General features: G+C 38.7%; 2 protein-coding genes and 1 pseudogene across 4 annotated transcripts in view; 2 read left to right on the top strand and 1 right to left on the bottom strand.

Moving 5' to 3' along the window:
* The window catches only part of LOC133386882 (retinol dehydrogenase 8-like), an 11824-nt pseudogene extending 4847 nt beyond the window's left edge, over positions 1–6977 (top strand).
* The window catches only part of LOC133387921 (uncharacterized), a 17946-nt gene extending 6438 nt beyond the window's left edge, over positions 1–11508 (bottom strand). For both annotated transcript variants that reach the window (XM_061633779.1, XM_061633780.1), the window contains exons 1-2: positions 11417–11508; positions 6514–6617 (exon numbers count right to left, since the gene is read on the bottom strand). The gene's annotated coding sequence lies outside the window, so the exon portion shown is untranslated. The remainder of the gene's footprint in view (positions 1–6513; positions 6618–11416) is intronic.
* On the top strand, positions 11494–26243 carry DR1 (down-regulator of transcription 1). Of its 2 annotated transcripts, XR_009763604.1 has the most exons (4): positions 11494–12267; positions 20977–21140; positions 24227–24555; positions 24985–26243. XR_009763604.1 is itself a non-coding variant. In XM_061633782.1 (3 exons), exons 1-3 carry the CDS (start codon positions 12048–12050, stop codon positions 24371–24373), a joined length of 531 nt encoding a protein of 176 aa, XP_061489766.1. In that variant the 5' UTR covers positions 11494–12047; the 3' UTR covers positions 24374–26243. The 2 variants fall into 2 exon arrangements, 1 of the variants encoding a protein (XP_061489766.1); XM_061633782.1 differs by having other exon boundaries at positions 24227–26243.

Raw genomic sequence — 26243 nt, 5'->3', positions numbered from 1 at the left:
TGCGTTTCAAGTCAAGAAGCGTTTTACAGAAGAGAAATGGCTGGAAAAGAGAAATGGTTAACTTATCAAGAACTATTAGAAAATGTACATGGAGAATATATAATGAAAGAGAGAGAACAACTGATAAAGGAAGGATATAGTTTTCAATGGTTTGCCTATTTACAATTGTTAGAAAGATATAAAATGGACAAGAAAATGTATGGGTTTGAAATAAGTAAATCTGATTTTGAAATAGGATTGTGTACAAATGATGAAAATATAATTGCGAAAATGTATAAACTCTTACTGAAAATGGATATGGAGGAAGAACAAGTAAAAGAGTGTATGGTAAAGTGGGCAAAAAATTTTGGTTATAACATACAAATGGATCAATGGGAAAATATGTGGAAAAAAGGCTTGAAATTTACACTATGCTATAATCTTAAAGAAAATTTTTATAAAATGATGTACCGTTGGTACATGACTCCAGAAAAGTTGTCAAAAATGTATAGTAATGTTTCTAATGTTTGTTGGAAATGTAAACAACAAGAAGGATCATTTTATCATATGTGGTGGCTGTGTAAAAAGGCAAAATCATTTTGGGCACAGATAGGTAGGAAGATGCAAAAAATTCTAAAGATAAATATTCAGTCAAAACCAGAATTTTTTTTATTGGGTTTTATGGATAAACAAATAGAAAAGAGATATGGAAGAATAATATTATATATGATTACGGCAGCAAGATTATTATATGCACAAAAGTGGAAAAGGGATTCTTTTTTTTTTTTTAATAATTTTTATTCAAATTTTTCAAAAGACAAACAAAACAAAGTCAAAAAAACATAACAATACATCAACAAAAAATGAAAATAAAATAGTTGACTTCCGATTTGTCGCAGATCAGCTATAAGTATATAATATACATCAAACCTGTCCCTTAATGTATACATACAGAGTCCCTTTTCTCCGTAGGCTGTCTTAATTAATCGTCAAATCCCAGTATCATCATTTTATTTTGATCTTTCAACAAAAAGTCTAAGAGAGGCTTCCATTCCTTAAGAAATGTATCTGTCGATTTTTCTCTAAGTAAACATGTCAATTTGTCCATTTCTACTAAATCCATTAATTTCAATAGCCATTCTTCCATTGTTGGTATTGATTCCATTTTCCACTTTTGTGCATATAATAATCTTGCTGCCGTAATCATATATAATATTATTCTTCCATATTTCTTTTCTATTTGTTTATCCATAAAACCCAATAAAAAAAATTCTGGTTTTGACTGAATCTTTAGAATTTTTTGCATCTTCCTACCTATCTGTGCCCAAAATGATTTTGCCTTTTTACATAACCACCACATATGATAAAATGATCCTTCTTGTTGTTTACATTTCCAACAAACATTAGAAACATTACTATACATTTTTGACAACTTTTCTGGAGTCATGTACCAACGGTACATCATTTTATAAAAATTTTCTTTAAGATTTTAGCATAGTGTAAATTTCAAACCTTTTTTCCACATATTTTCCCATTGATCCATTTGTATGTTATGACCAAAATTTTTTGCCCACTTTACCATACACTCTTTTACTTGTTCTTCCTCCATATCCATTTTCAATAAGAGTTTATACATTTTCGCAATTATATTTTCATCATTTGTACACAATCCTATTTCAAAATCAGATTTACTTATTTCAAACCCATACATTTTCTTGTCCATTTTATATCTTTCTAACAATTGTAAATAGGCAAACCATTGAAAACTACATCCTTCCTTTGTCAGTTGTTCTCTCTCTTTCATTGTATATTCTCCATGTACATTTTCTAATAGTTCTTGATAAGTTAACCATTTCTCTTTTCCAGTCATTTCTCTTCTATAAAACGCTTCTTGACTTGAGACACATAATGGTATTTTCGAATAAAACCTTGGTTTGTATCTATTCCATATTTTCAACAGAGGACGTCTTATAAAATGATTGTTAAAGTCTACATTTACTTTTACTTTGTCATACCATAGATATCCATGCCATCCCCACTTCAAATTATGACCCTCCAAATCCAATAGTCTTTTATTCCTCAATAAAATCCATTCCTTTATCCAGACGAGACAGCAGGCAGCAAAATAAAGTCTCAGATTTGGTAATCCCAGTCCTCCTCTTTCTTTGGCATCTTGTAGTAGTTTAAATTTAACTCTTGGTTTTTTTCCTTGCCATACAAATTTAGAGATATCTTTTTGCCATTGTTTAAAAGGTAAATCAGAGGATATTACAGGTATTGTTTGAAACAAAAACATCATTCTCGGTAATACATTCATTTTTATCACAGATATTCTACCCATTAATGACAGTTGTAGTTTATCCCATCTTAGCAAGTCTTTCTTAATCTCTGTCCATAATTTTTCATAATTATTATGAAACAACTTTGAGTTTTTATTTGTCATAATGATACCTAAATATTTCAACTTTTTTTCTATTGTAAAATCTGTCTTGTCCATTAACTCTTTCTGTTCCCTTAAAGTTAAATTTTTCACCAACATCTTTGTTTTTTGATTGTTGATCTTAAATCCTGCTAACGGTCCAAATTCTTTTAATTTGTCCATCAATATATGAATTCCTTCCAAAGGGTTTTCTAGTACAATTATCAAATCATCAGCAAATGCTCTCAATTTATATTCTCCTTTTTTTATCTTTAATCCCGAAATCCTTTTATCTTGCCTTATATCTCTAAGCAGCACTTCTAAGACCAGAATAAATAAAAGGGGAGATAATGGACATCCCTGTCTTGTACCCTTTTGTATTTCACATGAATCCGTTAAATCTCCGTTAACAATTATCTGGGCCTTCTGAGATGTATAAATCGATCTAATCCATTTTATAAAATTGTCTTCAAAATCCATTTGCTCCAAAACCTGAAACATAAATTTCCAATTCAAATTATCAAATGCTTTTTCAGCATCTAAAAAAATCAAAGCTGCTTGTTTATCATTTCGTTGTTCTAAATATTCCAACACATTCAAGACATTCCTGACGTTGTCACGTAATTGTCTTTTAGGTAAAAACCCTGATTGATCTTCCTGAATAAATTGTTGCAATATTATTTTCAATCTTTCTGCCAAGATCATTGTAAAAATTTTATAGTCATTATTCAATAGAGATATTGGCCGATAATTTTTTGTTTTAGTTAAATCTTGCTCCTCTTTAGGTATTAATGTTATATTAGCATTTTTCCAACTATCCGGTATCTTTCCCTCTTGCAGAATAGAATTCATTGTAGACTGTAAAGGTAGCAAGAGTTCTTCCTCCAAACATTTATAATACATTGCAGATAACCCATCTGGTCCTGGCGCCTTTCCTAATTTAATTTTATTTATAGCTTCAGATATCTCTCTTGACGTAATAGGGCCATTAATAGCTTGTCTCTGAAAATCTGTAATTTTAGGCAAATTCTGTTTAGATATATACTCTTCTATTTTTTCAGATGGAATTTCCTGAGACTTGTACAATGTTGAATAATATTGATGAAAAATCTTTTTGATTTTTACATTATCTGTCAGCGTCTCATCTCCTTCTTGTATCTTTAAAATAATATTTTTTTGACGTTCTTTTCTTAATTTATATGCTAACCATTTCCCAGGTTTATTTGCAAATTCAAAAGTCCTTTGTTTAGCAAAATTTAGTTTCCTTTCAATTTCTCTAACTGTCAACATTGACACTTGTTTCTGTAACATTTTAATTTGATTTACAATAGAAACTTTAGTTGGATTCTTTTTCAATTCTTCCTCTTTTTGTTTTATTTCTTCCAAAATTAATTGCATTTTCTGTTGTTTCTTTTTTTTTAATTCAGAGTTACATTTAATAAAATATCCCCTCATAAATGCCTTACTTGTATCCCAAACGATATTTTCACTTGTTCCTTTATGTAAATTATGTTCAAAAAACTCTTTTAATTTCTTCTTACATTCTTGTACTACTTTGTCATTCTGAAGTAAAGATTCATTTAGTCTCCATCTAAATCCAAGATTTTTTTTTTTTTAAAGTTAATATCACAGGATTGTGGTCCGAAAAAGTTTTTGGTAATATATCCATTTTAAAAATATCCTTCGCTAAAATTTTAGACATCCAAATCATATCAATCCTCGAGAATGTTTTGTGTCTTTCTGAAAAATAAGTAAATTCCTTTGCGTTATCATTTATATATCTCCAGGTATCCACCAATTCTAAATGTTCCATCAGTTCAAAGCAAATCTTCGGTAATTTACCCTGTGTCTCTTTGATATTTTTTTCAGAAAGCCTATCAATTTTTGGTGAGATTACCCCATTCCAATCACTCATGACGCACCAATGATCATATGAAAACTCTGACAATTTTTCCATAAGTCCTGTGTAAAACCTTGTTTTATCTTCATTGGGAGCATAAATACCCACTATCAAAATGTTTGTACCCTGTAAAGTAATTTCAACCCCCACAAATCTACCACTATCATCCAGTAATACCAATTTAGGAAGCAATTGTGGGTTAATGTAAAGAACAACTCCATTTTTTTTTTTTGGTCCAGCTGAAATAAATTCTTCACCCAAATTTTTACAAATCAAATATTTGGAATCTTTCTTCTTAATATGAGTTTCTTGTAAACAAATTATATCCAATTTTAATTTTTTCAAATAATGAAACACTTTCTTTCTCTTCTGCGCCGTGTTGGCTCCATTTATATTCCAAGTTAGATATTTGTAATCCATCTTTAAGCGTGTATTTTAAAATGTGCCTGATGCTCCTTTTAATCCATCATCTTCCTTCCCCTCCTCTGCGTATCCTTGTTGACTTTGTTTCCCAGGAATTATATCCATATCTTTGAGTTTATCTTCTTCCATATCTTTTGAAGCTTTTCTCAAGAAGTCCCTTGCTTTTTGAACAGTATTCAATCTATATTTCTGTTGTCTGAATGTAAAGATCACTCCTTCTGGAACATCCCATCTAAATTGAATTTTGCATTGCTTAAGTTTTTCTGTAAGGAAAGCATATTCTTTTCTCTTACGTAGAAGTCTAATAGGAATTTCTTTCATCACCAGTATTTCCTTACCATCAATTTTAAAGGTATTTTTAAAGTGTTGCTGTAATACCATATCTCTGGTCGTCTTTTTTATAAAATGAACAAGCACATCTCTTGGAATTTTTTTCATTGTTGCATATCTGGAATTAATTCTATAAACTTTGTCTATTTCAAATTCCATCCGATCTTCATTCAAATCCAGAAATTTTACTAAAGCATTAACAATTTTATCTCTGATGTCTTCACCTATTTCCTCAGGGATTGCACGGAATCTCAAACAATGCTCTTTATTTCTCATTTCAGTCACAGCCAAATAGTCCAAGTTTTTTCTAATTCCAGATTTAATATATCTGTTCTATTCTCCAAGATTTGTACCTTTTCTTTAGTATTTTTTGCATCCTCCTTTATTTGCCCAATTGTCCCTTTAATCTCATCCACTTGTGTTTTAATATAGTCTTTTATATCTATCAATTCAGTTTTCATTTCCTGTTTTATAGCATTAATCCCTTCCATTATTTTTTGAAACATATCTGGGGGTATAGCCCCTTCCTGTGGGTCAATAGAACCTCTTCGCTCCTGGGCCCTAGTTGCTTTTTTAGTTGTCATTTTCAAAAGAAGCCTTTAATTTCTGATATTAACCACTGTTCCAAAACCTAGAGGCAGTCTATTTCTTTTTTTTTTCCTCCACCAACAAAAGAGTTAATATTCCAGGCCTGTGGAGAAAAGGGATTCTGTATGTATACATTAAGGGACAGGTTTGATGTATATTATATACTTATAGCTGATCTGCGACAAATCGGAAGTCAACTATTTTACTTTTATTTTTTGTTGTATTGGTATGTTTTTTTGACTTTGTTTTGTTTGTTTTTTGAAAAATTTGAATAAAAATTATTAAAAAAAAAAAAAAAGAATAAATATGATCTTAGTCCTATAGGCTACGGAGCTGCAATCTGCAACTAAAAAACAAGGTCTATTGTACCTACAGAATGTCTTTCTTTCTTTCTTTCTTTCTTTCTTTCTTTATTTATTTATTTACAGCCCCATAGCCGAAGTTCTCTGGGCAGTTTACAGTACCTAAAAACACTAAAAACACATATACAAATTTAAAACACATCTTTTAAAAACAATGTAAAACACAATTTAAACATTTAAAACAATTTAAAAACACATGCTAAAATGCCTGGGAGAAAAGGAAAGTCTTGACCTGGCGCCAAAAAGATAACAGTGATGGTGCCAGGCACACCTCGTCACAAAGGTCATTCCATAGTTTGGGGGCCACCACTGAAAAGGCCCTCTCCCTTGTTGCCACCCTCCCAGCTTCCCTCGGAGTAGGCACCTGGAGGTGGGCCTTAGATGTTGAGTGTAGTGTACAGGTGGGTTTGTACTTTGGAAGGACTTTGGAAGCAGCAGATCTGCCACTTTGCAAGCATGCAAATACACACACAGAGAGACACACAGCAGCCCCGCTCTTGCACACTTCTTACATAGGCAGTTGCAGGAAAGAGGGCCTTTTCTGTGACTGTATCCTGGTCAGTGGCTGAATGGGGGATTGCCGAGGAACCATGGGCACATCACCTTGGGTTCCATGCTGGAAGGAATGCAAGAAAACAAGCTTCTGACTTCCACTGTCCACTTCAGGATATGGATTAAAAATAATGCAAAACCCAAGCACGTTAGTTTTCTTCTTTGCCCAGGGAATGCATTTACCGTCCTCTGTATATAGTAGATGACTTGCATGATATATTCTGTTTTTCCTTTCCCCAGTCTAACTTTAGTAGACAGTGCTTACAGAGTTTAAAAGGTTTTTGAAGATGGAATGAAAATGGACCTTTCAGCTATAGATAAAGAAACAGCAGACATGTTTGTAAATGTTTACCTGAAAAATTACAAGCAAATTTTCCAGACTCTGAGACAAACTGCTGGAGACACAGCAGATGTAATACATTAGAAGGATGTTGTTGAATTTAAGAGTGAGCTATATAGACTTATTGCTAGCCAGGAAAGAAGCATTGTGCCACTGACAGTTGCTCAGTACCAGCTTCTGGTGAAATTGCAATCCAATGAAAATGGGGAAAGTGATATTCAAGTCTAAAAATATCTGTACTCAAAATAATCTGATAATTTGAGTAACATTTTAGACAGCAGTCATCCAGCCAGCGCTAAATGGAACTGGGCGATGGGCCAACAACCCTTTGTCTGAGTGTCCAAGTCTTACTGAAATCACTTGCATACTCATTATGAGATAAAGTGGGTAATAGTACTGAAGAGCTCCACTATGCTCTTAAAGCAGTAGCTGTGAGTGTAGGTGCAGCCAGAGCATGCATGGTGGCTACAAGAATAACCCCGATAACAGCTGTACCAGATAACTCCCTTTGCCTGTACAGATAAGGGAAAGGTTTTGCACTCAGGGGAAAGAGTAAACAAATAAATGTAACGACAGGGCAGTTCCAAGAAAGAAGCTTGGCTGTCTCAGTAGACTGCAGCTGGAAGGCCTACCACTCGCGGTAGCGCAACGCATGTTCGTGGGGAACTTGGTGCAAAATGATTCATAGGCAACCTGATTATTTGGTTTTATTTTCTTTGTTGTCTCAGTTCTTCCACTGTAAGTTGTTTTAAGACACTTTTGTGTAAAAAGCAATGAATAAATATAATAAATAATAATGGAGCCTATTGTCCTAGGATCTGGGGGAATTCTGCATCATGATGGTACCATCATGTGGTACCCCTGTGCTCTATTGCTCCTGCTGTAGCCATTTCCTCCAACTTCTATCTCCTCAGTGGTTTTGTGATTACTGCAACTGAGGTCGCATTTGGGAAAATCATCTCTAGACATTTGCCCTCCATCATAACCAATGTCATCACAGATCGAGCATTCAGTGCTGGAAATTTCCAACTTGTTACCAGGAACCCCAAAGTTCTGAAATGTATAAATTAATGTGGATTAGGTACATATGCATACACTTGAACAATTTATTTTAAAAGTAGCTTTGTTCATCCATTCAGTGTTTTGATATTTGTATGTTGGTCCTCTTCTTGTTAACTGATGGGGGGAAAGGCTTGTGAAATATTGCCCACAGTATCTCAGGATGTAGGTGCAAGAGGTCAGAGAAGGATGGGAGAGTAGATAACTCCAGCAACTGAAATCTTTAAGCAAACTGTTTTAGTTTCCATGCCTTTTTAGAAACAACTGTCAACACATATCAAGTTGGTCTGTTTTTCTCTATCGTGAGGTGTCACACTTCACAGTGGGGTGGTCTCCCCTCTAACCCACCCTGAGATTCCTCAGGCCAGACCACTCTTATTTCAGAGTAGACCTGCTGAGCCTTTTGTTCTTAGACCTCAGGAGTCCAGTTCATCACAGGACCCCCCTACCCTCTTGTGCTCAGTTTCCTCCCCCTTCCGTTTTGAGGACTGGCCCCTGTAGACAATTAACACAGGCTGAGCTATTGCTTCTTTCCTAACCCCAGTAACTCCCTAAGAATTGAGATTGGCCAGCCTTGTATAGAGCCTTTCATTGTTGTGTCACCTGCAACACTGGGGTAGAGGGAGCCACCTTCCTCCATGCCCGTGTTCCAGTTGGAAACACCAAACACTGTGTGGCTTTTGCGGCAACTGTATCTTTAGCTGTTCTCTTCCTCTCAAACCCATACCTCTCTCACACAATTTCTGTTTTATTTCTGTATGCTGAGAGATGAGGTGTGCCTGTTGCCTGACCTTGGTTGCTGGAGAAATTTCCTGCAAATACTCACAAATAGCAGGAGCTGATGACAACTGCCTCCTTGCACTAGGACATAGCTATGCAAGATTTTTGTGCATGAGTGCAAAGATGTCTTAAACATGGGTATTTCCCTTCTACTTTGGCTGGATTGCAGTTTCACCAGGAATCTAGAGAAGTCTGAAATACTGGAGCAGTGGCTTTCATACTGTGTTTTGGGAAACCTTACAGTTCATCTGCAGCTTTGGATTCCTCAAGGAGAATGTCATCTGTGTAAACTGGGAGCTCCCACAGCACAGAGGTTGAATACTTATGTAAGCAACATGTTCCAGTTTTTTATGTTTCTTATAAACATTTCCCAACATAAAACCAATGTCACCTTACAATAATTGATTTTGAGTTTCAGTGCTTCAAAATAAAATATCATACAGAACGAAATTACAACGTACCGTTTGCAATTCAGTAATATGAGAGCATTGGTCAGGGGTCTGATTACTTTTGCAAGTCACTGTAATTACTTGCCCTTGTATGTAAGTCTATGAATGAGATGGGACTCTGAGTTTTTAAGCCTTCCCTTCTAATGATAGCCCCTCTGGAACCTTGAATGCTGTCCCAGAGCCGCCAGTGCAGCTTATTCTGAGGAAGCTGCAAAGCCCCAAACGCAGATAACTCTTTTGAAGCCCCGTGGATCCTAGCCTATATCTTTCACCTACTTACTAAATATAACCCTCTGATAGGAACAGGACACTTGTTCTTATTATTATTATTAACTTTATTTTAGCCCGCCCAATTTTCAAACTAGAACTCAAGGCAGCTTCCACTTATATTGCTGTACTGCATATATTTTGCTCAAATCTACCTTCAACTTCTCAATTCAAGCTTTTCACCTGCTAAATATGTCTTCCACACACATTCATCACCTTTTCAGCTGTTTATGATTATTTTCTATTTGCTGCACAATCCACTTTTTCCCTGCAGTACTAATAATAAAGCTACTTCAGACAACAATAAACTTCTTAAACAGAAATCCATTTCTGTTTTAGAATTTGCATGAATCCTTCATTTGAGCCTATTGGATATAATTTACTATGTGTATATATGATGGGGAAATTGAAGTCTTCAGCAGGGCTTACATGAAATACTATAGTGGCTTGTAATCTAATCCAGAGGGTCACACATTAAAAAAAGTATTTATATGTTACTGCTTGCACCAGAATGCAGACAGAAGCATACATTCAACTTAAATAAAAGCAGTGCAGCATTTGTATGAGCATCTAGGTTACACCTGTGGTTCCTGATGTAGTGCTTTTGCTTAAGGCTCTTCTTAGCTAGATTAGGAAAACTATGTATACATGTTTTAAAAAAAACCTGGTGAATAATTTTCTTAATACTATACTTCCCCATTTCATGCAGTATATAATGGATTCATTTAGAATAATTCAACCACCAAGTTAACCAAAATAGAATGTAGCCATTCTTGTATCAATAACATATACTTACAAAATATTTCTAATGGCTAATTCTATGCAGTTATTTGACTATTAATCCTGCAGCTGACTTTTTAAACAACAAATTAGAATTCAGAAAAAAAATATGATGAGTTGGTGATATTTATACCACAAAAGTAAATTGTGGTACTGTTAAGTTTAGGGCCTTTATAATTCAAGGAAGATAACTGTTTGCATTGTTAAGTCTATCAAATAAAGGTTTCAATTTACCTAATGACTTTAATGTTAATAGTGATAACATTCATATGCATTGCTCCTGTAAAAGATACCAGGTTTCCTGAAATGTTTTGTACCTGTTAATTTAAAAAACATTGTTGAGAGAGGTGTGTCTGCATACATATATAAGAAAGGAGCTGAAAGACACAAAGCTAACAAAGAATATGACATTTTTATTGTACCATTAGTATTGTGATTTTGTTCTCCCCAGCCGCCAGCCTACCCACCCCTTTTATGCTAACATCAACTGTGAGACGGATTAGGCAGAAAGAAGTGTGTCCAGCCAGAGCTATCCTAGTAAACAACATGGCTTTGAGTCTTGATGCAATCCTAAATCCTGTTGGCCTCAGAGGTACTTATTCTGAATAGTCATGCATAGGGCTGTGCCTTAGGTCTCACTAGTCTACATCCAATACCCCATCCCACTGGGTCAGGATTCTGTAAGACACTGCCATTTATTTATTTAGTTAAGATTTCTACAAAGAGAGGCTAGGGCAGGGACACAGAAGAGAAATATACATTAAAAAAAGAATGAAAAAGATACACTTGTTGAATCACTGCCTGTCTGTCAAAGGCACAGGCACTCTGCCAGAAAATGAGATGGCAACCTTCGTCCTGCTTAAACACATTTACAGTGTAATCATATGCATGACTACTCAGATATAATTCCCACAGAGTTCAATGGGGTTTACTCCCAGGCTAGTGGTCATAGGACTGTAGCCTTAATTTCGAATGTAAACTTGTATGCTCCTGCCTCCAAAGGACAACCCGCGGAAAACCCCCAGCACCACTGAGTAGGAAATCAAATGCAGGAAAGAGAGAGGAGGAAGATGACATTATGGCGCTCGCGCGCTAAAGGGTGAGAGGGCAAAGGAACAGAAAAATATATTCTCCCTAAGTACGCAGTCTAGATAGACCTGAAGAGCCTCGCGCGCAGCTACTTTATACCTGGGGGAAAAAAAGACTCGTAGTCACGTCCACCCTTGGTAACCGAAGAGAGAAGAAAAGCTGTCGCTTCCGGACAAAACCGGAAGCGGAACTGGTGGAGAGCGCAAAGAAACGCTTCCGGCGGAAGTTCCGCGCGCCGCCGCCTGGGTGGGTTGACCCTCGCGAGCTCTTACCTCGTTCCTTACAGCCGGTTGCGCGTTGTGTGAGGGGAGGTAAGAAGCGAAAGGGAAGCCGGCTCTGGTTCTGGCTGGACGTGCTCGCCCTTCTTCGGTCCTTCTTCGCAGAGGCGGCAGCATTGAAAAGATATCTCCGGGACCTCACAGCCGTGGTAGCAGCAGCAGCAGCGCCTGGAGGGATGTGGCGGAGGCGGCGCCGGTGGTTGTTGTAGTAACGCCGGCAGCTGTGGAGGAACTCAAGGGACGCTTTCCGCCGAAGCTCCCGGGCTCGTCTCGGTCCGTTTCTGGCCCCGCAGTGCGGGGGGGTGAGGGCGGGCGACGGGATCGCGTCGGCAGTTGAGCCGCCCCAGCCCCCTTCGGCTCCACTTTCTCTTCTCTCGCCTCGTCCAGCTACTTTCGAGATCTTACTTGGGCTGCGGCCCTGACCCTTAACGAGTCTGCCCAAGCTGTCCAGAATGGCTTCTTCGTCCGGGAACGACGACGATCTGACCATCCCCCGAGCGGCGATCAATAAGATGATCAAGGAGACGCTCCCGAGCGTGCGGGTGGCCAACGACGCCCGGGAGCTGGTAGTGAACTGCTGCACCGAGTTCATCCACCTCATCTCCTCCGAGGCCAACGAGATTTGCAACAAGTCAGAGAAGAAAACCATTTCTCCGGAGCACGTCATCCAAGGCAAGAGTCTTCGTCTGGTCCCCTTGCTCTCTTTTCTCTTAACACCCACCCGATGGAAAGCCTTTGCGTTGCCATCCTCTGATATTCAGGATTGTAACTCTAGGTTTTCTGTAACTGTCACCTCAGAATCTGTTAAGCAGTAGCTTAAACAAATTCAAGGTGCTGCACCCAACTACCACCACATGTTTACTGTTTGCTGGGTAATAGAGATTAAAAGAGACTAGGTTGCCTAAAGGACTCAGATGAACTACAGACTCTGCAATAAAACAATTTAATTCAGAGGTTCCCAAACTGGCTGGTGGGCCACTTCATTCAGGTGGTCCTTGGTATATCTGTGGATTTGTGGTTTAAGATGGAAGAGAGCACACCCATCACTGAATATTCATACTGATTTTTAATTGTATGTTTATTCTTTTCCTCTTATTGTGTTTTGTTGTATTACAGTATGAATTACAATTACTACAACAGCCAGAAAAATAATTGTGGTCGACCAAGACCCTCAGCAATCTTCAAGTGGTCCTTGGAGCAAAAAGTTTGGGAACCACTGAACTAGTCCAATGCTCATTTCACTCCTTCAGGCAACTAAATAACAGTTGTTGATTGCAACAGCCAGTACTCATTAAGGTCCAGAAGGTGTGAAACTGTAGGTTTATTTGTTTACATCTTAATTTTGTACCTAAACACATCTGCTTAGGAGAAACTTGCTGATGTCTGCTGAACTTCCCAGCAAAGTTATTTAAAACTGCTTGCAGATTATAACTATATTTTTTTCATAGTAATGCAGATGCTCTGTTCATTTTGAAAAAAGGCAAACACTTCATTATGTCTGCACAAGATTACAGTTGTTGTTTCATTGCTTTTGAAATAGCTGTTAATCTCCCTCCCTTAAGCTATGTGATTCTGAGTCGAAATTACAAGTCTCTGTTTTTAAGAAACAGTTTTTTTAGGAGGTTTATTAGAGGGGAGTTCATCATGGTATAAGGGTTCTCAACCCTGTTGTTTCTCATTACTTACTATTATTTAGTTAGTTCATCAGTTTCTAAACCACCCTTCATCAATTAAGGCTGCAGTCCAGTACACACTTACCTGGAAGTAGGTCCTGTTGCACCCAGTGGAGCTTATTTCTGAGTACACATGTATTGGATTGCTGCCTAAGGCAGCGATCCAAACCTCAATTTCCTGGGAGTAAGTCCTTTTGAATTCATTAGGATTTATTTCTAAGTATACATGGTTAGAGTTGCACTGTAAGATCCCAGGGTGGTTTACAATAATTACATCAAAACATTAAAATACAATACGCTACATTACAGCCAATTAAAATTCTCAACAATAATAAATACAGCAGTCAGATGATGTCAGTTACAGCCAGCATTGCTACATACATACAACTTGCAGTTTGTTGGAAACAACTTTTTTCTTTATTTTCTTATGTAATTGTTTCCTTTTTATAAAATTGGAGGATCTTAGTCAAAGAATAAAAATCATGGTTTTTTAAATTCAGTTGCATTCTTGCACAAAATCAACGCAAATGTTATTAGATTATTACTTTATCTTTTGTTTTTCCTGCAAGAGTCACGTTGATCTTAACTTGCTTGTCAGAATCTGAGTGTTCTTTCTATGTTTTTATATTCTGTTCAGCATTCAGACAGCAACAGCAAAAGTAACTGGAGTCTTGGTTTCGTTGAGCTGTTACTTAACAATACTACTTTCAGTATCAGGAAATATCAGCTATTTTAAATACTGAAAATGCAAAGCTTTCTTTAGAGTGTAAGAACAGCACTGCTGGGTCAGACCAAGGGCTTGTCAAGTCCAGCATCCTGTTTCCCAGCGTCTCTCGAAGCTCTGGAGCAGAACATGAAGGCAATAGCCTTCTGTGTTGTTGTCTCCCAGTAACTGGTATTGAGATAATGCTTCTTCTGAGCCTGGAAGTAGTATATGGTCACCAAGACCTAGTAGCTGTTTATAGCCATACCCTTATTTGCTTCACTTGGAGTTGAGTGCTGTACCATCAGAATTCCACTTGTACAATAGGACTTGAGTTTACTGTGTGTGTGTGTGTGTCCCCCATCAACTCCAGAGCTCTTTTGAGGGTGCTCAGGGGTGGGTTGGGTTGGAGGGGACAGGAGAGGAAGAGGACATTCCATGCATGTAATGAAGCCTGTAGTGCACGCTGCAGCACTGGATACAGCCCTTAAAGTTTATCTACTGTAATAGCAAGTCCCTAACATGGGTGATATCAGGTGCTAGTCATACTCGGAATAGACTCATTGAAATCATTGGACAAGTCTGAGTATGACTTGCTTGGATATTCTCTAACACATAAGTTATGCTAATTAAAAAGACACTGAAATATGACCACTGGTTGTGCTGTTTAGTTTCCTTTGGTTTTAGACTAGTCTTTCCCAACTGGGTGCCTTCCAGATGCTGTTGCACTTCAACTTCTGTCGGCTCCAGTTGGCATGGCCAGTGGTCAGAGATGATGGGAGTTGTAGTCCAAAATATCTGGAGTACACCCATTTGGAAAAGGCTGCTCTAGAGAGTTTAGTTTTGAATGCGTGTGGGCAACACCTATCTTGCAACTGTAATTTAAAATACAATCCAAAAATGAAAACTGAAGTTGTCAAGATGATGAAATATGCACCCTGTATCAAATTCTGCATTTGCTGTGGTGGAAAACAATCCTGGTTGTGTTCAGACATCCACTAAGCTCTGACTTTTACTAAGTGTTCTTTTTCCTCAAAGATCATGAACTTACAGAAAATTACAGATGGCCCAAAGTAGCACCCATGTACAGTATGTAAACTCCCCAGCTCAGTATTTTGTGCTCGGTTGGATATCTGAAGAATAGAATAGAGGTTTCCATATGCAGGTGCAATATATGTCATAGGTATATGGGCCCCCACATCAGGGCTGATTTGATTTAAATTGCTTTTCTGAAGGACTCAATGTTAATTAAATCAGAGTTTAAATCACTAATGAGGAAGATTCTATTTAATCATCATTTTTTAGCAGAAGTACATTATTGTTTAATATAACCTTAAAACATATTCAGAGATGTCGGTTTCATTAGAAGGTAGGTACACACTAAGCAATTATTCTGACTTGATTTCAGATTAATTTTCATCCAAAAATGGGATGGTCATTTTAGTACTAAAGCAGAATGAACTTGTGGAGTCATTCAGGAGATGAACCAGCTCCAACTGTTCAATTAATCATGGTATTTTTGTCATGATGTGCCAGAATCACCACCACCAGCAGGCTTTTAAATTGTATGAATAAGATTGCTTATTCTTCTGCTTAGTTTTCTTCTTCAACAAACAACAATATTAACAAAACATTCACATGAACTATTTCAGTTTTTGACAATTTATTTATTTCATTTTATTTATAGACCGCCCATAGCGAATAGCTCTCTGGGCGGTGAACAACAGGGTTAAAATACAAGGTTACAATAAAACATACAAGGTCACAGCAAGGTAGAGTAAAAAACATTGAATATAAAACATGAACGTTAAAATGCCTGGCAGTATAACCAGGTCTTAACCTGGCGCCTAAAAGAAAGTACCGTAGGCGCCAGGCGTATCTCCTCAGGTAAGCTGTTCCAGAGTTCGGGGGCCACCACAGAAAAGGCCCTAGATCTAATAACAATCCTCCGGGCATCCTGATGAGTTGGTACCCGGAGGAGGGCCTTAGATACTGAACGAAGTGAACGGGTAGGTTCATAGCGGGAGAGGCGTTCCACAAGATATTGCGGTCCCACACCGTGTAAGGCTTTATAGGTCAAAACCAGCACCTTGAATCTGGCTCGGAAACAAATAGGTAGCCAGTGCAAACGGGCCAGGACAGGTGTTATATGCGCGGACCAATGGGTCCTCGTCAACAACCTGGCTGCCGCGTTTTGCACTAGCTGAAGTTTCCAAACGGTCTTCAAGGGCAGCCCTACGTAGAGCGCATTACAGTAGTCCAATCTAGAAGTTACCAGAGCGTGAACAACAGAGGCAAGATCGTCACTGTCCAGATAGGGGCGTAGTTGGGCTACTAAGCGAAGATGGTAAACCGCATTCCGCGCCACCGAGGCCACTTGAGCCTCAAGCGACAAGGAAGGGTCAAAAAGGACCCCCAAACTACGAACCTGTTCCTTCAAGGGGAGTGTAACCCCATCTAGAACAGGCTGAACATCCACCATCTGGGCAGGTAAAGAGCTCACCAACAGTGTCTCAGTCTTGTCTGGATTGAGTTTCAGTTTATTAGCTCTCATCCAGTCCATTATCGCGGTCAGGCAACGGTTCAGCACATCAACAGCCTCACCTGAAGAAGGTGAAAAGGAGAAGTAGAGTTGCGTGTCATCAGCGTACTGATGGCAACGCACTCCAAAACTCCTGATGACCGCACCCAGAGGCTGCATGTAGATGTTAAAAAGCATGGGGGACAAGACCGACCCCTGAGGGACTCCACAATGGAGAGTCCAGGGTGTCGAGCAGTGTTCCCCAAGCACTACCTTCTGGCGACGATCCGCTAAGTAGGAGCGGAGCCACTGCCAAGCAGTGCCCCCAACTCCCAACTCCGCGAGCCTCCCCAGAAGGATACCATGGTCGATGGTATCAAACGCCGCTGAGAGATCAAGGAGAATCAACAGAGTCACACTCCCCCTGTCCCTCTCCCGACAAAGGTCATCATACAGGGCGACCAAGGCTGTTTCAGTGCCAAAACCGGGCCTAAAACCGGATTGAAACGGATCCAGATAATCGGTTTCATCCAAAAGCGCCTGGAGCTGGCCGGCGACCACCCGTTCCAAGACCTTGCCCAAAAAAGGGACATTCGCCACCGGCCTGTAGTTGTTCAGAACATCTGGGTCCAAAGAAGGTTTCTTCAAAAGAGGTCTCACTACTGCCTCCTTGAGACTACCAGGGACTACTCCCTCTCTCAAGGAGGCATTTATCACCTCTTTGGCCCAGCCGGTGGTTACAGCCCTGCCGGCCTTCACCAGCCAAGATGGGCAAGGATCCAGGGCGGACGTGGTCGCCCGCACCATTCCAAGCACCTTCTCCACTTCCTCAAGCTGCACCAACTGAAATTCATCCAACAATGAAGGACAAGACCGCGTTCTGGACACTCCAATGGAATCATCTGTAATAACATCAGAGTCTAAGTCCCGACGGATGCAAGCAATCTTGTCTTGGAAGTGCTCCACAAATTCGTTGCAAATTCTGACTTATGGCGACCCTATGACTGGGGTATTCATGAGGTTGAGAAGCAGTGATTGGCCCAAGGTCACCCAGTGAGCTTCATGGCTATGTGGGGATTCAAACCCTGGTCTCCCAGGTCATAGTCCAACACCTTAACCACCACACCACACTGTTTTTAGATAAATGTAAATTTAGGCAATTTCAACCAAGTCAATATGAGAAACTTAAAATATTGGGTGGTACAGTTAACTCAGTCTTCTTCACATTTGTCTTCCTTTTTCATTGTCTGGAAAAGAAATACAAGCTTTCCTGCTTTTTAAGTTCCCAACTTATTTCTCAATTTAGAATGAATTAGTCCAAAGAAGAAAAAATTCTCTCTACACTTGAAGAAGAGGCTACTGCTGTTAAGAATTGGATTACCACTTCAGTGTTCTCTTCCTTGTTCAGATCTACTCCATCTCCCCAAATTCTCTATTCACTAACCTTCTGTATCTTTGCACTTAGAGAGAGGCAGGACTGAGAGATTGTGCACTTCATGTACACCACCTGCAGAATAGGACTGATCAGGTTATCTCCCATCTCCATAAACTGCTGTTAATACAGTCATAGAATATAATTAGAAGTATAATTAGTATTAATGATATCATCTTTCACCTGGGCTCTTTTTTTACTAATTGTTTTAAGAAAATTTTGAAATCTGATTTAAATAAAAATCTGGTTTTATTTTTTTAAAATCATTTGTTTCTATCAACCCTGCCCTGCATGCGTGGTTGGGTTAAAGGTGAGTCCTGGGTCTGAAAAGATTGAAAACTGCTGGGTTATTTGATTCGCCTTTAAGATCTTCCATCTCTTCACTTGGAAGTGGCAATTGTTACTTGCACAAGAGAACATCCCAATAGGAAACTGATGTCTTGGTGGCTGTATACACAGAGTTCTCTTTGATTTAGGCCTTATGTTTAGTACAGAGTAAGGCTAAACTGGTTGTATGCATTGGCTTTGGATCTCTGTTCTAGCCACAGAAAGATTAGTATATTAGCATTGGGAATCTACAGAGCATGGGTCTAATTAGGTCTGCCAGGCCATTTTGGCCAAGCCACACCCATTTGCCTTGCAGCAGATCTCAGGTGTGGGGCAGGTTAAGTTGCAGCTGGGCCAAAAGGGGTTTGCAGGCACAGTTGATCACTTTGAAGCATCAACTATCAGCTGATGGGGTTTCAAAGTACAGGGCAAGGCTCTCTGCAGGCACTGAAGATCAGCTGATTATTGGGGCTTGAAGAGAACCCTGCAAAGCCAAAGCCCAGACATTTAGCTGGAATCAGCTATACTAGGGTTTCTGCACATCACAGTACCATAAACTGCATTTCACTCATTCCTGTGATGGTTACTACTAAACCACAGGCTGTTAGTCACTGGGTGGTTTGAGAAATGACTAGGCCACTGCACTTTAAGTTTTCATTTTTGGTATTTGCTTTTATATTAATTGTGCTTGTCTTAAAATACCAAGACAAAAGCTAACCAAGTGTATTTGCAGGGTTGGAGTTTGTCCTCCCTCCCTCCACTTCAGCTGCTTGCTATCGCAGGGCTCGGTCTTGGGCCCAGTGCTCTTCAACGTTATTATTAATGGCTTGGATGAGGAGGTGCAGGGAATACTTATCAAATGTGCAGATCATACAAAATTGGGAGGGAAAGCACCCTGGAAGTCAGAAATAAAATTCAAAGGGATCTTGATAAACTTTAACATTGGGCTAAAAACAACAGAATGAATTTTAACAGGGATAACTGCAAAGTTCTACACCTAGGAAAAAGAAGCCAAATGCACAGTTATGACATGGGGGATACTTGGCTCAGCAAAACTACATGCGCTGAATATGAGCCAACAGTGTGATGTGGCTGCAAAAAAGGCAAATGCTGTTTTAGGCTGCATTAACAGAAGTATAGTTTCCGAATCGCATGAAGTATTAGCTCCCCTCTATTCAGCACTGGTTAGGCCTCATCTTGAGTAGTGCATCCAGTTCTGGACACCACACTTTAAGAAGGATGCAGACAAACTGGAATAGGCTTAGAGGAGGGCAGCAAGGATCATCAGGGGACTGGAAACAAAGCCCTATGAGGAGAGACTGAAAGAACTGGGCATGTTTAGCCTCGAGAAGAGAAGATTGAGAGGAGATATGATAGCACTCTTCAAGTACTTGAGAGGTCCTTGCACGCAGGAAGGCCAGGATCTCTTCTCAGTCATCCCAGAGTGCAGGACACAGAATAATGGGCTCAACTTACAGAAAGCCAGATTTTGACTGAATATCAGGAAAAATGTCCCAACTGTTAGAATGGTATGATAATGGAACCCATTGCCTAGGGAGGTGATGGGCTCTCCAACACTGGAGGCTTTCAAGTGTTGGCAATGCTTTAAGCTGGATACATGTATTCAGTAGGGGTTGGACTCGGCCTTATAGGCTCCTTCCAACTGTACTATTCTATGATTCTACCACATACTGAATTCTCTACTAGCTTTGCCAAAGCTTCTTTGCATTTAACTAAATAATTTTTGTCTACATTTATCAACACTTAAACCTTGGTTTGACAACACTAAATGTAGCCATTGCCCTTGATTTTTCTTCTGTTTCAATTAGAATTTTGCAGTGCATTTTATATGTTTAATCAAGATAAGGAGTGATCTACCCATTCAGCAGGGGCATCCCTTTTTAATTGCTTCTGCATGGTTTAAAACAATACTTATATCCAGCGGTTACCAATCAGTCTCTTGGTTTCACAAATGCTGTGCTTCAATATAAGGTATTCTCAGACCATTTACATGTTTCCCAGTGTTAAACATTGAACCCAGAGCAGTGGAGGCTACAGCTGGAGGAAGGCTTTTTATTTCAATTTCCCCTTCAGTTGCAAAGCCCCCCCCCCGGCGCATCATCTTCCACTGTTCTGGAGGGCTCCCCAACTCCCTGGGACAGGGGCTGCCAAGGAGGAGGAGAAACTAGTGGAAAAAACCCACTCTTCTGCCAGTGGAAGTGTCCAGGTAGTGGAAGTCCACTCCTGGCAAGTCTGGATTCAAGCCTTTGAACGTTAGCATAATGAAACTCAACTAAAAGACTTCTCCTTTATATGCTAGCTTTCCACAAGCAGAGTATTAGTAAAAGAACATTTAAACTTGTGCAGCTCCCACATCATATATAGTTTAGCCTAGACTATTGTTACTTTGCTAGTAGAGGGGTTGACGTGAATAATGTGACACTTGAGAGTCCTGCCCAGTGTTAAGGAATTATTTTTGGTAGAAGCTTTATAAATGCGGATTAATTTTAGATCATATGTGCTTTATCCCTTTAAAAGAACTGGCTTGAATCTGCAGATTCCTGTAGTCAGTCCAAAATCACTCCATGCCTGAAAAGGTCAAATGCAACAATGTGTGTGTTTTCACTGATGGAGATAATTGTGTCTGATAGGCTAAGTTGGTGTCTTATTGCCTACAATACTTGCTTTTTTTTTTTTACTAAGAAGAAACTTTTTTTTACTCCAGCACTAGAAAGTTTGGGCTTTGGCTCCTATATCAGTGAGGTAAAAGAAGTCTTGCAAGAATGCAAAACCGTAGCATTAAAACGAAGAAAGGCTAATTCTCGTTTGGAAAATCTTGGCATTCCTGAAGAGGAGCTTCTAAGGCAGCAACAAGAGTTATTTGCAAAAGTAAGTGAGCAAATGGTCATATAAACTATATATGCAGTCAGTCCTTTGTTTATATTTCTGCAGTGAAATGTTAAAAACAATTATTGAAGATGGATCAGCTGAGCATCCTAGACTTAGATATGTCATACAAATCCACATTTTGGAAATCTTGAGTTTCTTTTGGGTTTTGAACATGACTTAGGGTGCAATCCAGCTTGCGTGTATGCTGGGCTGAGAGGAGTTGTATATGATAGACCTCTGGCTAAGCCAGCTGGGTCCCAGCTCAGCCAGGCTATGCTGGCACAAGTCCTTCATCCTGGCTCAGCTGGAGTTCCGCCAGACAAGCCCAGCCTGACATAAGAGGAGCCGGCGGAAGGCCTGCAAAAGGGGTGTTGGGATGGGTGCGTCAGGAGGGGCCAAGGGAGAACTTACCCGATACACAAGTCCCGTTTGGCTTTCTCTCCATTGCGGCAGCTGGTACACTGGGAAAAGGGGTAGCGGAAGGAAACATTTATTATTTATTCATTATTTGATTTAGATCCCGCCCTTCCTCCCAGCAGGAGCCCAGGGCAGTAAACAAAAGCACTAAAAACACTTTAAAACATCATAAAAACAGACTTTAAAATATATTAAAACAAAACAACTTTAAAAACATTTTTTTTAAAGCTTTGAAGAGATCTTGTTTAAAATAAAAGTTTAAAAACATATTAAAAAGCGATTCCAACACAGAAGGAGACTGGAAACATATATTGCCTTCCACTTTGCCGGCATAGTCAGCATCTTCCCCTTCGTGAAAGGCCTCCGAGTGGCAGCTGGATGTGGCAGTGGAAACATGTATTTGTTTCTTTCCGCCATGTCGGCGCAGCTAGCGTCCTCTCCAAAGCAGCAGCTAGATGTGGCAGCCTCTTCCACCAGCTCTGGCTTCACTCCTGCTGACCTCTGGCAAGTTGGATTGCTCTGCTTTTTCGTAAATCTGGATTTGTTCAGTACGTGTGGAAATTGATCTGAACATTTATGTATATGTATTGACGCTTTCTTGAAATATTTTCATAAACTAATTGTCAGATGCACTAATACAGGGATGCAGGACTTTAGTTGATTTCACTGGTTTTCTTCTAAGTATGGCTAAGGAAAACAAAACTAGCAAACTTACAAAATACATTACAAATCGTATTCAAAGAAAAACCAAAAAGAAATGAAAATTAACTTGACAACATGAATGCTTTCAAGTCTAAGTATTGGGACTTTTAACCCTATATAATTTTAGATGTAGTAATTTCAGTTAATCCATACATTTTAAAATTGCTACAATGCCTACAAAGGTGACTTTTTGAGATACTGATTGAAAGAACTATGGGAACTTAAAATATCATAAATGAAAGGTATTCTGTCATCTTTAATATTTTTATTTCCTTGCAATAGTAGCATACCCGAACAGCCTAAAAATAAATGTGCCAATTCTTAGTTTTAGTTATTAAATTTGCCTGTGCCAATTAATTTTCTCCACATGTACATACATACAAACACACATAACATATATAATTTATTTATTTATTTATTAAATTTCTATACCGCCCCATAGCCGAAGCTCTCTGGGCGGTTCACAACAAGCAAGACATCAAAATACAATTAAAACCACTTATAGAACAATTTAAACACACTAAAATACAAATATACTAGCATACTAAAATGCTAAAAATAAATTGAGATGTTAAAATATTGTTAAAAATTAGAATTAAAATTATATATATACACATGATTAAGCTGTATCTTGCAATTGCCTTCTGATAATAGTTTCATTACTATCCTTTTTGGAGTATGACAGATCTTTAGACTTGTGTTTTTTGAACAGCTGTTCCCTACCATGTGAACAAGCAAACAATTTATATAATGCAGTGCATTCCAGAAGCAGTCTGTGGTATGGCATGTTCAAAGAAGAAAAATATTTTAAAAAGTATTTAACAAATTCATCAGTTATTGACAATAATGTATTAAAACAGTTAATGCCATTGTACCGTAGTCTAACTTTCCCGTCTATGGGTGACATCCATTTGTGGTGTCCTGCATGTGCAATGGGCTAATACAAACAAAACTTATCCTTCCTCCCTCCTCCTGTACTCCCCCCTCCCCAAAACTGCTCTGGAGGGTTGGAGAACTCTCTGGAGCAGATGGTGGACGGGAACTGCAAGGGTGACAAAGGGGAATTTTTTCACATCTGCTGAGACTGCATTGGATCTTGCCCTGTGGACTTTCTTGACCCAGCTATTTCTGCTGCTAAGTCCTTGTATCATACTGATAAAGGAAGTTGAAGCTAGAAAGATACAACTTTGGGATCTGCAAGGTCTCGCCAGGCAGGGCAGCTCAGTCTGTCTTCTCCCCAAGCGAAAGGGAAATTCTGGAGGTGGAATCCATTCTGACTAGTACAAACCCTTTTCTCCAACCAATTTGAGAAGTGCAGCAGGGTAGGGGAATTTATCTCTTCCCCATTCTCCCTGCACTGTCTAGGAAAGGCTCATTTTCATTATTGTTGGGAATTTTAGATCTTCCTAAAGTTCTGCTCCTTTGGGCAGGTTTTTCTCATGAGCAGCCCTCAGTTGGAGTTTGTGTCTAACTTAGTAAACAAAAATAACATAGCAGGATGTCTCCAAATCAACAGCAGGGTTGGGCAGCCTGTGGTCCTCCAGATGTTGCTGAACTGCAACTTTTAGCAGCCCCAGCCAGTATAGTTTATACACCGTGACTTGTGAACTAGTGTTCAAGGTTTTGTCTCTCAAAACAAACCACGAGTGGCCATCAGCATTTGTTCTTGGCTTACCACTTGTGGTTTATTTGGAAACAAACTATGAGCAGTACTTCTCACAATGCTAACCAAGCTTCTGGTTTGTTACAGAGTGGAGGAGCAAAGTGTTAAAACATAATTTGTTTTAAACTATGGTTTAATGTGTGTGCGCCAGCTCATTAATTCAGCTCAAGAAAGACTGAAAGTGTCCGTGTCTCTGTCTGAAAGTTGTGCACTGATCTCCCCAGCGTATGTGTGTGTGCGTATATATGCACTATGTTTGGTCATGTTCTATCTCGACACTGAACTTTTGCTTTTGTGTCCCTAGGCTAGACAGCAGCAGGCAGAGCTAGCCCAGCAGGAATGGCTACAAATGCAACAAGCAGCCCAACAAGCACAGCTTGCTGCTGCCTCAGCCAGTGCATCCAACCAGGCAGGATCTTCTCAAGATGAAGATGATGAAGATGACATTTGAAATCTTTCAGGCTGAGATTCAATCTCTGCAAGGAAATATTGTTTTGCACAGCAAAACCAGTGAAATGAATGCTTGCCCGTAACTTTGTCTGCATCTTGGACCGGCCCTTGGTATTTTAGGGGTGTCTGCTGTTGTGTGCTGTACATGTCAAAACTGTCTCTTTGAACTCTTGAAGACTTAAGGTTCAGTATCATATCAACTCTGGATTTTTAATGGTGTTTATGGAACTTTTAGATAGACGTGTGTCACTTATTTGATCAACAAACAGTGTTACAATAAAGTTTATAAAATATTGCAGAATTTATACAAAAGCTCTAAATTCACATTTGCATTTCTCTTCCCTTTTAACCATAGATTCTTATGTAGAATATTTTAATTTGGTTTTTTTGGAATAGAGCAGGACTTTAATCTGCTTTGGGGGAGGGAAAGCAAAGAGTTCAGCATAATTTGGTCTGAGTCTTTGTCTTTTAAAATGAGAGATATAAATGGCAATAAATACTATGTGCTCAGATACCATCAATCTTGAGAAATGATACATTTTTGCCAAACTAGGAAAATGTATGTTTAATAGGAGTTGTACAGATTCATTTTTATTTTGTTTTTTTGTATAGGGGTGAAAAGAAACCCAAGACTTTATTATGGCATCACTTCAGTGTCCTGAGCAACATGAATATTTCCTTTCAAATATCATCCACTTTGGAGAATTAAAACTTCTTGTTTCACAGCAGTTTAATTTTAACTATAGATGGTATTACGTGCATACTGCATGTTCAAAGTGTTCAAATGGGGTTTGGTGGAACAGAGTTGTTTTAATTCTGTTTTGATTGATAATGCTTAAATAGACTTATGAAAGCAGACGTTGGAACTAATGAGTATGCTTGCAGTGAGAGGAATCTTTATCTCCAATTACTTATTTGTTGTCAGCACAATGTTAACACAATGTTTTCAGACTAGTGTATCAATAGATAAGCTTTATCTTTGAAACTGGCTGCTTCTACATTAGTAACTAGGAGAGTACTAGTTCTAAGTGATACAATTCCAAGTTTAGTTTGGCGACTGACTGAGCCCTTACTGACCAACAGGACCTAAATGAGGTAAAATTCTTTTGAAGTATGATGGGAATGGATTTTTCCATAACAATGCTTAGATTGCTATTTGTGTTGAAATAAAGTACAATAGAGTCCATTTTAGAATTTGAAAATATACTTGAAGATACATCAACATATTTTTCTCGTACTTGCATGCAAGGAGATAGAATCTCTCATATTAATCAAGCAGCATTATCAGATTGCAAATTTAAACTATCTAGCATAGCTTCAATGGCTATTAAAATTATGCAAGAACTAAAAGTAATTAGAGAGAGTCTTGTATGTGAAGCAGAGAACCAAACTACGAATCAGATTAAGATCTTGAATTGCAGTTAGTTTAGTTTAATTTTAAGGGACTTCATCTGAAATAATTTGCACCCTTTTTTATACACTGGTAGCTGAGAGATACATTAGTTTGAATGTTAAGCTGAAACACATTTGTGGGTTCAGCAGGAAAAGTATTGGGACAAAATCTGATTAAGGATCTAGTCTTCATGAAGGTTGAAGTACCAAAGGTAGAAACACTAGGCTAGGAAAACCATGTTAATGTTCAGTGTTGGCTTTTCTAATTTGTACTGTAACACCCTTGCCGTTCCTATTTTTAAAAAGTCTTTTTTTCAGCAAGAAAGATACGCATTTTCACACTTCTTTTCTGATGCAGAATTCAGGTTAATATTTTACTGCATCTGGTATGTATCATAATATGTTTGAATCCCTGTGACCTTTCCTTTGGACATTCTTGTGCTTTTTCATATGCTGTATTCCTCAAGCAATAAAATTCA

Source organism: Rhineura floridana, chromosome 6 (genome assembly GCF_030035675.1).
Source record: "Rhineura floridana isolate rRhiFlo1 chromosome 6, rRhiFlo1.hap2, whole genome shotgun sequence".
In the NCBI taxonomy this organism is placed as follows: Eukaryota; Metazoa; Chordata; class Lepidosauria; order Squamata; family Rhineuridae; genus Rhineura; species Rhineura floridana.
Note: the sequence above shows the minus strand (reverse complement) of the source record. Positions and strands in the feature narration are given on the sequence as shown.

Bases quoted from the DNA above. Each gene is read 5' to 3' on its own strand.
- DR1 (XM_061633782.1), top strand. From the start codon at position 12,048: ATGGCTTCTTCGTCCGGGAACGACGACGATCTGACCATCCCCCGAGCG. The intron at 12,268-20,976 runs GCAAGAGTCTTC...TTTTTACTCCAG, and splicing joins TCCGGAGCACGTCATCCAAG to CACTAGAAAGTTTGGGCTTT. The intron at 21,141-24,226 runs GTAAGTGAGCAA...TTGTGTCCCTAG, and splicing joins AACAAGAGTTATTTGCAAAA to GCTAGACAGCAGCAGGCAGA.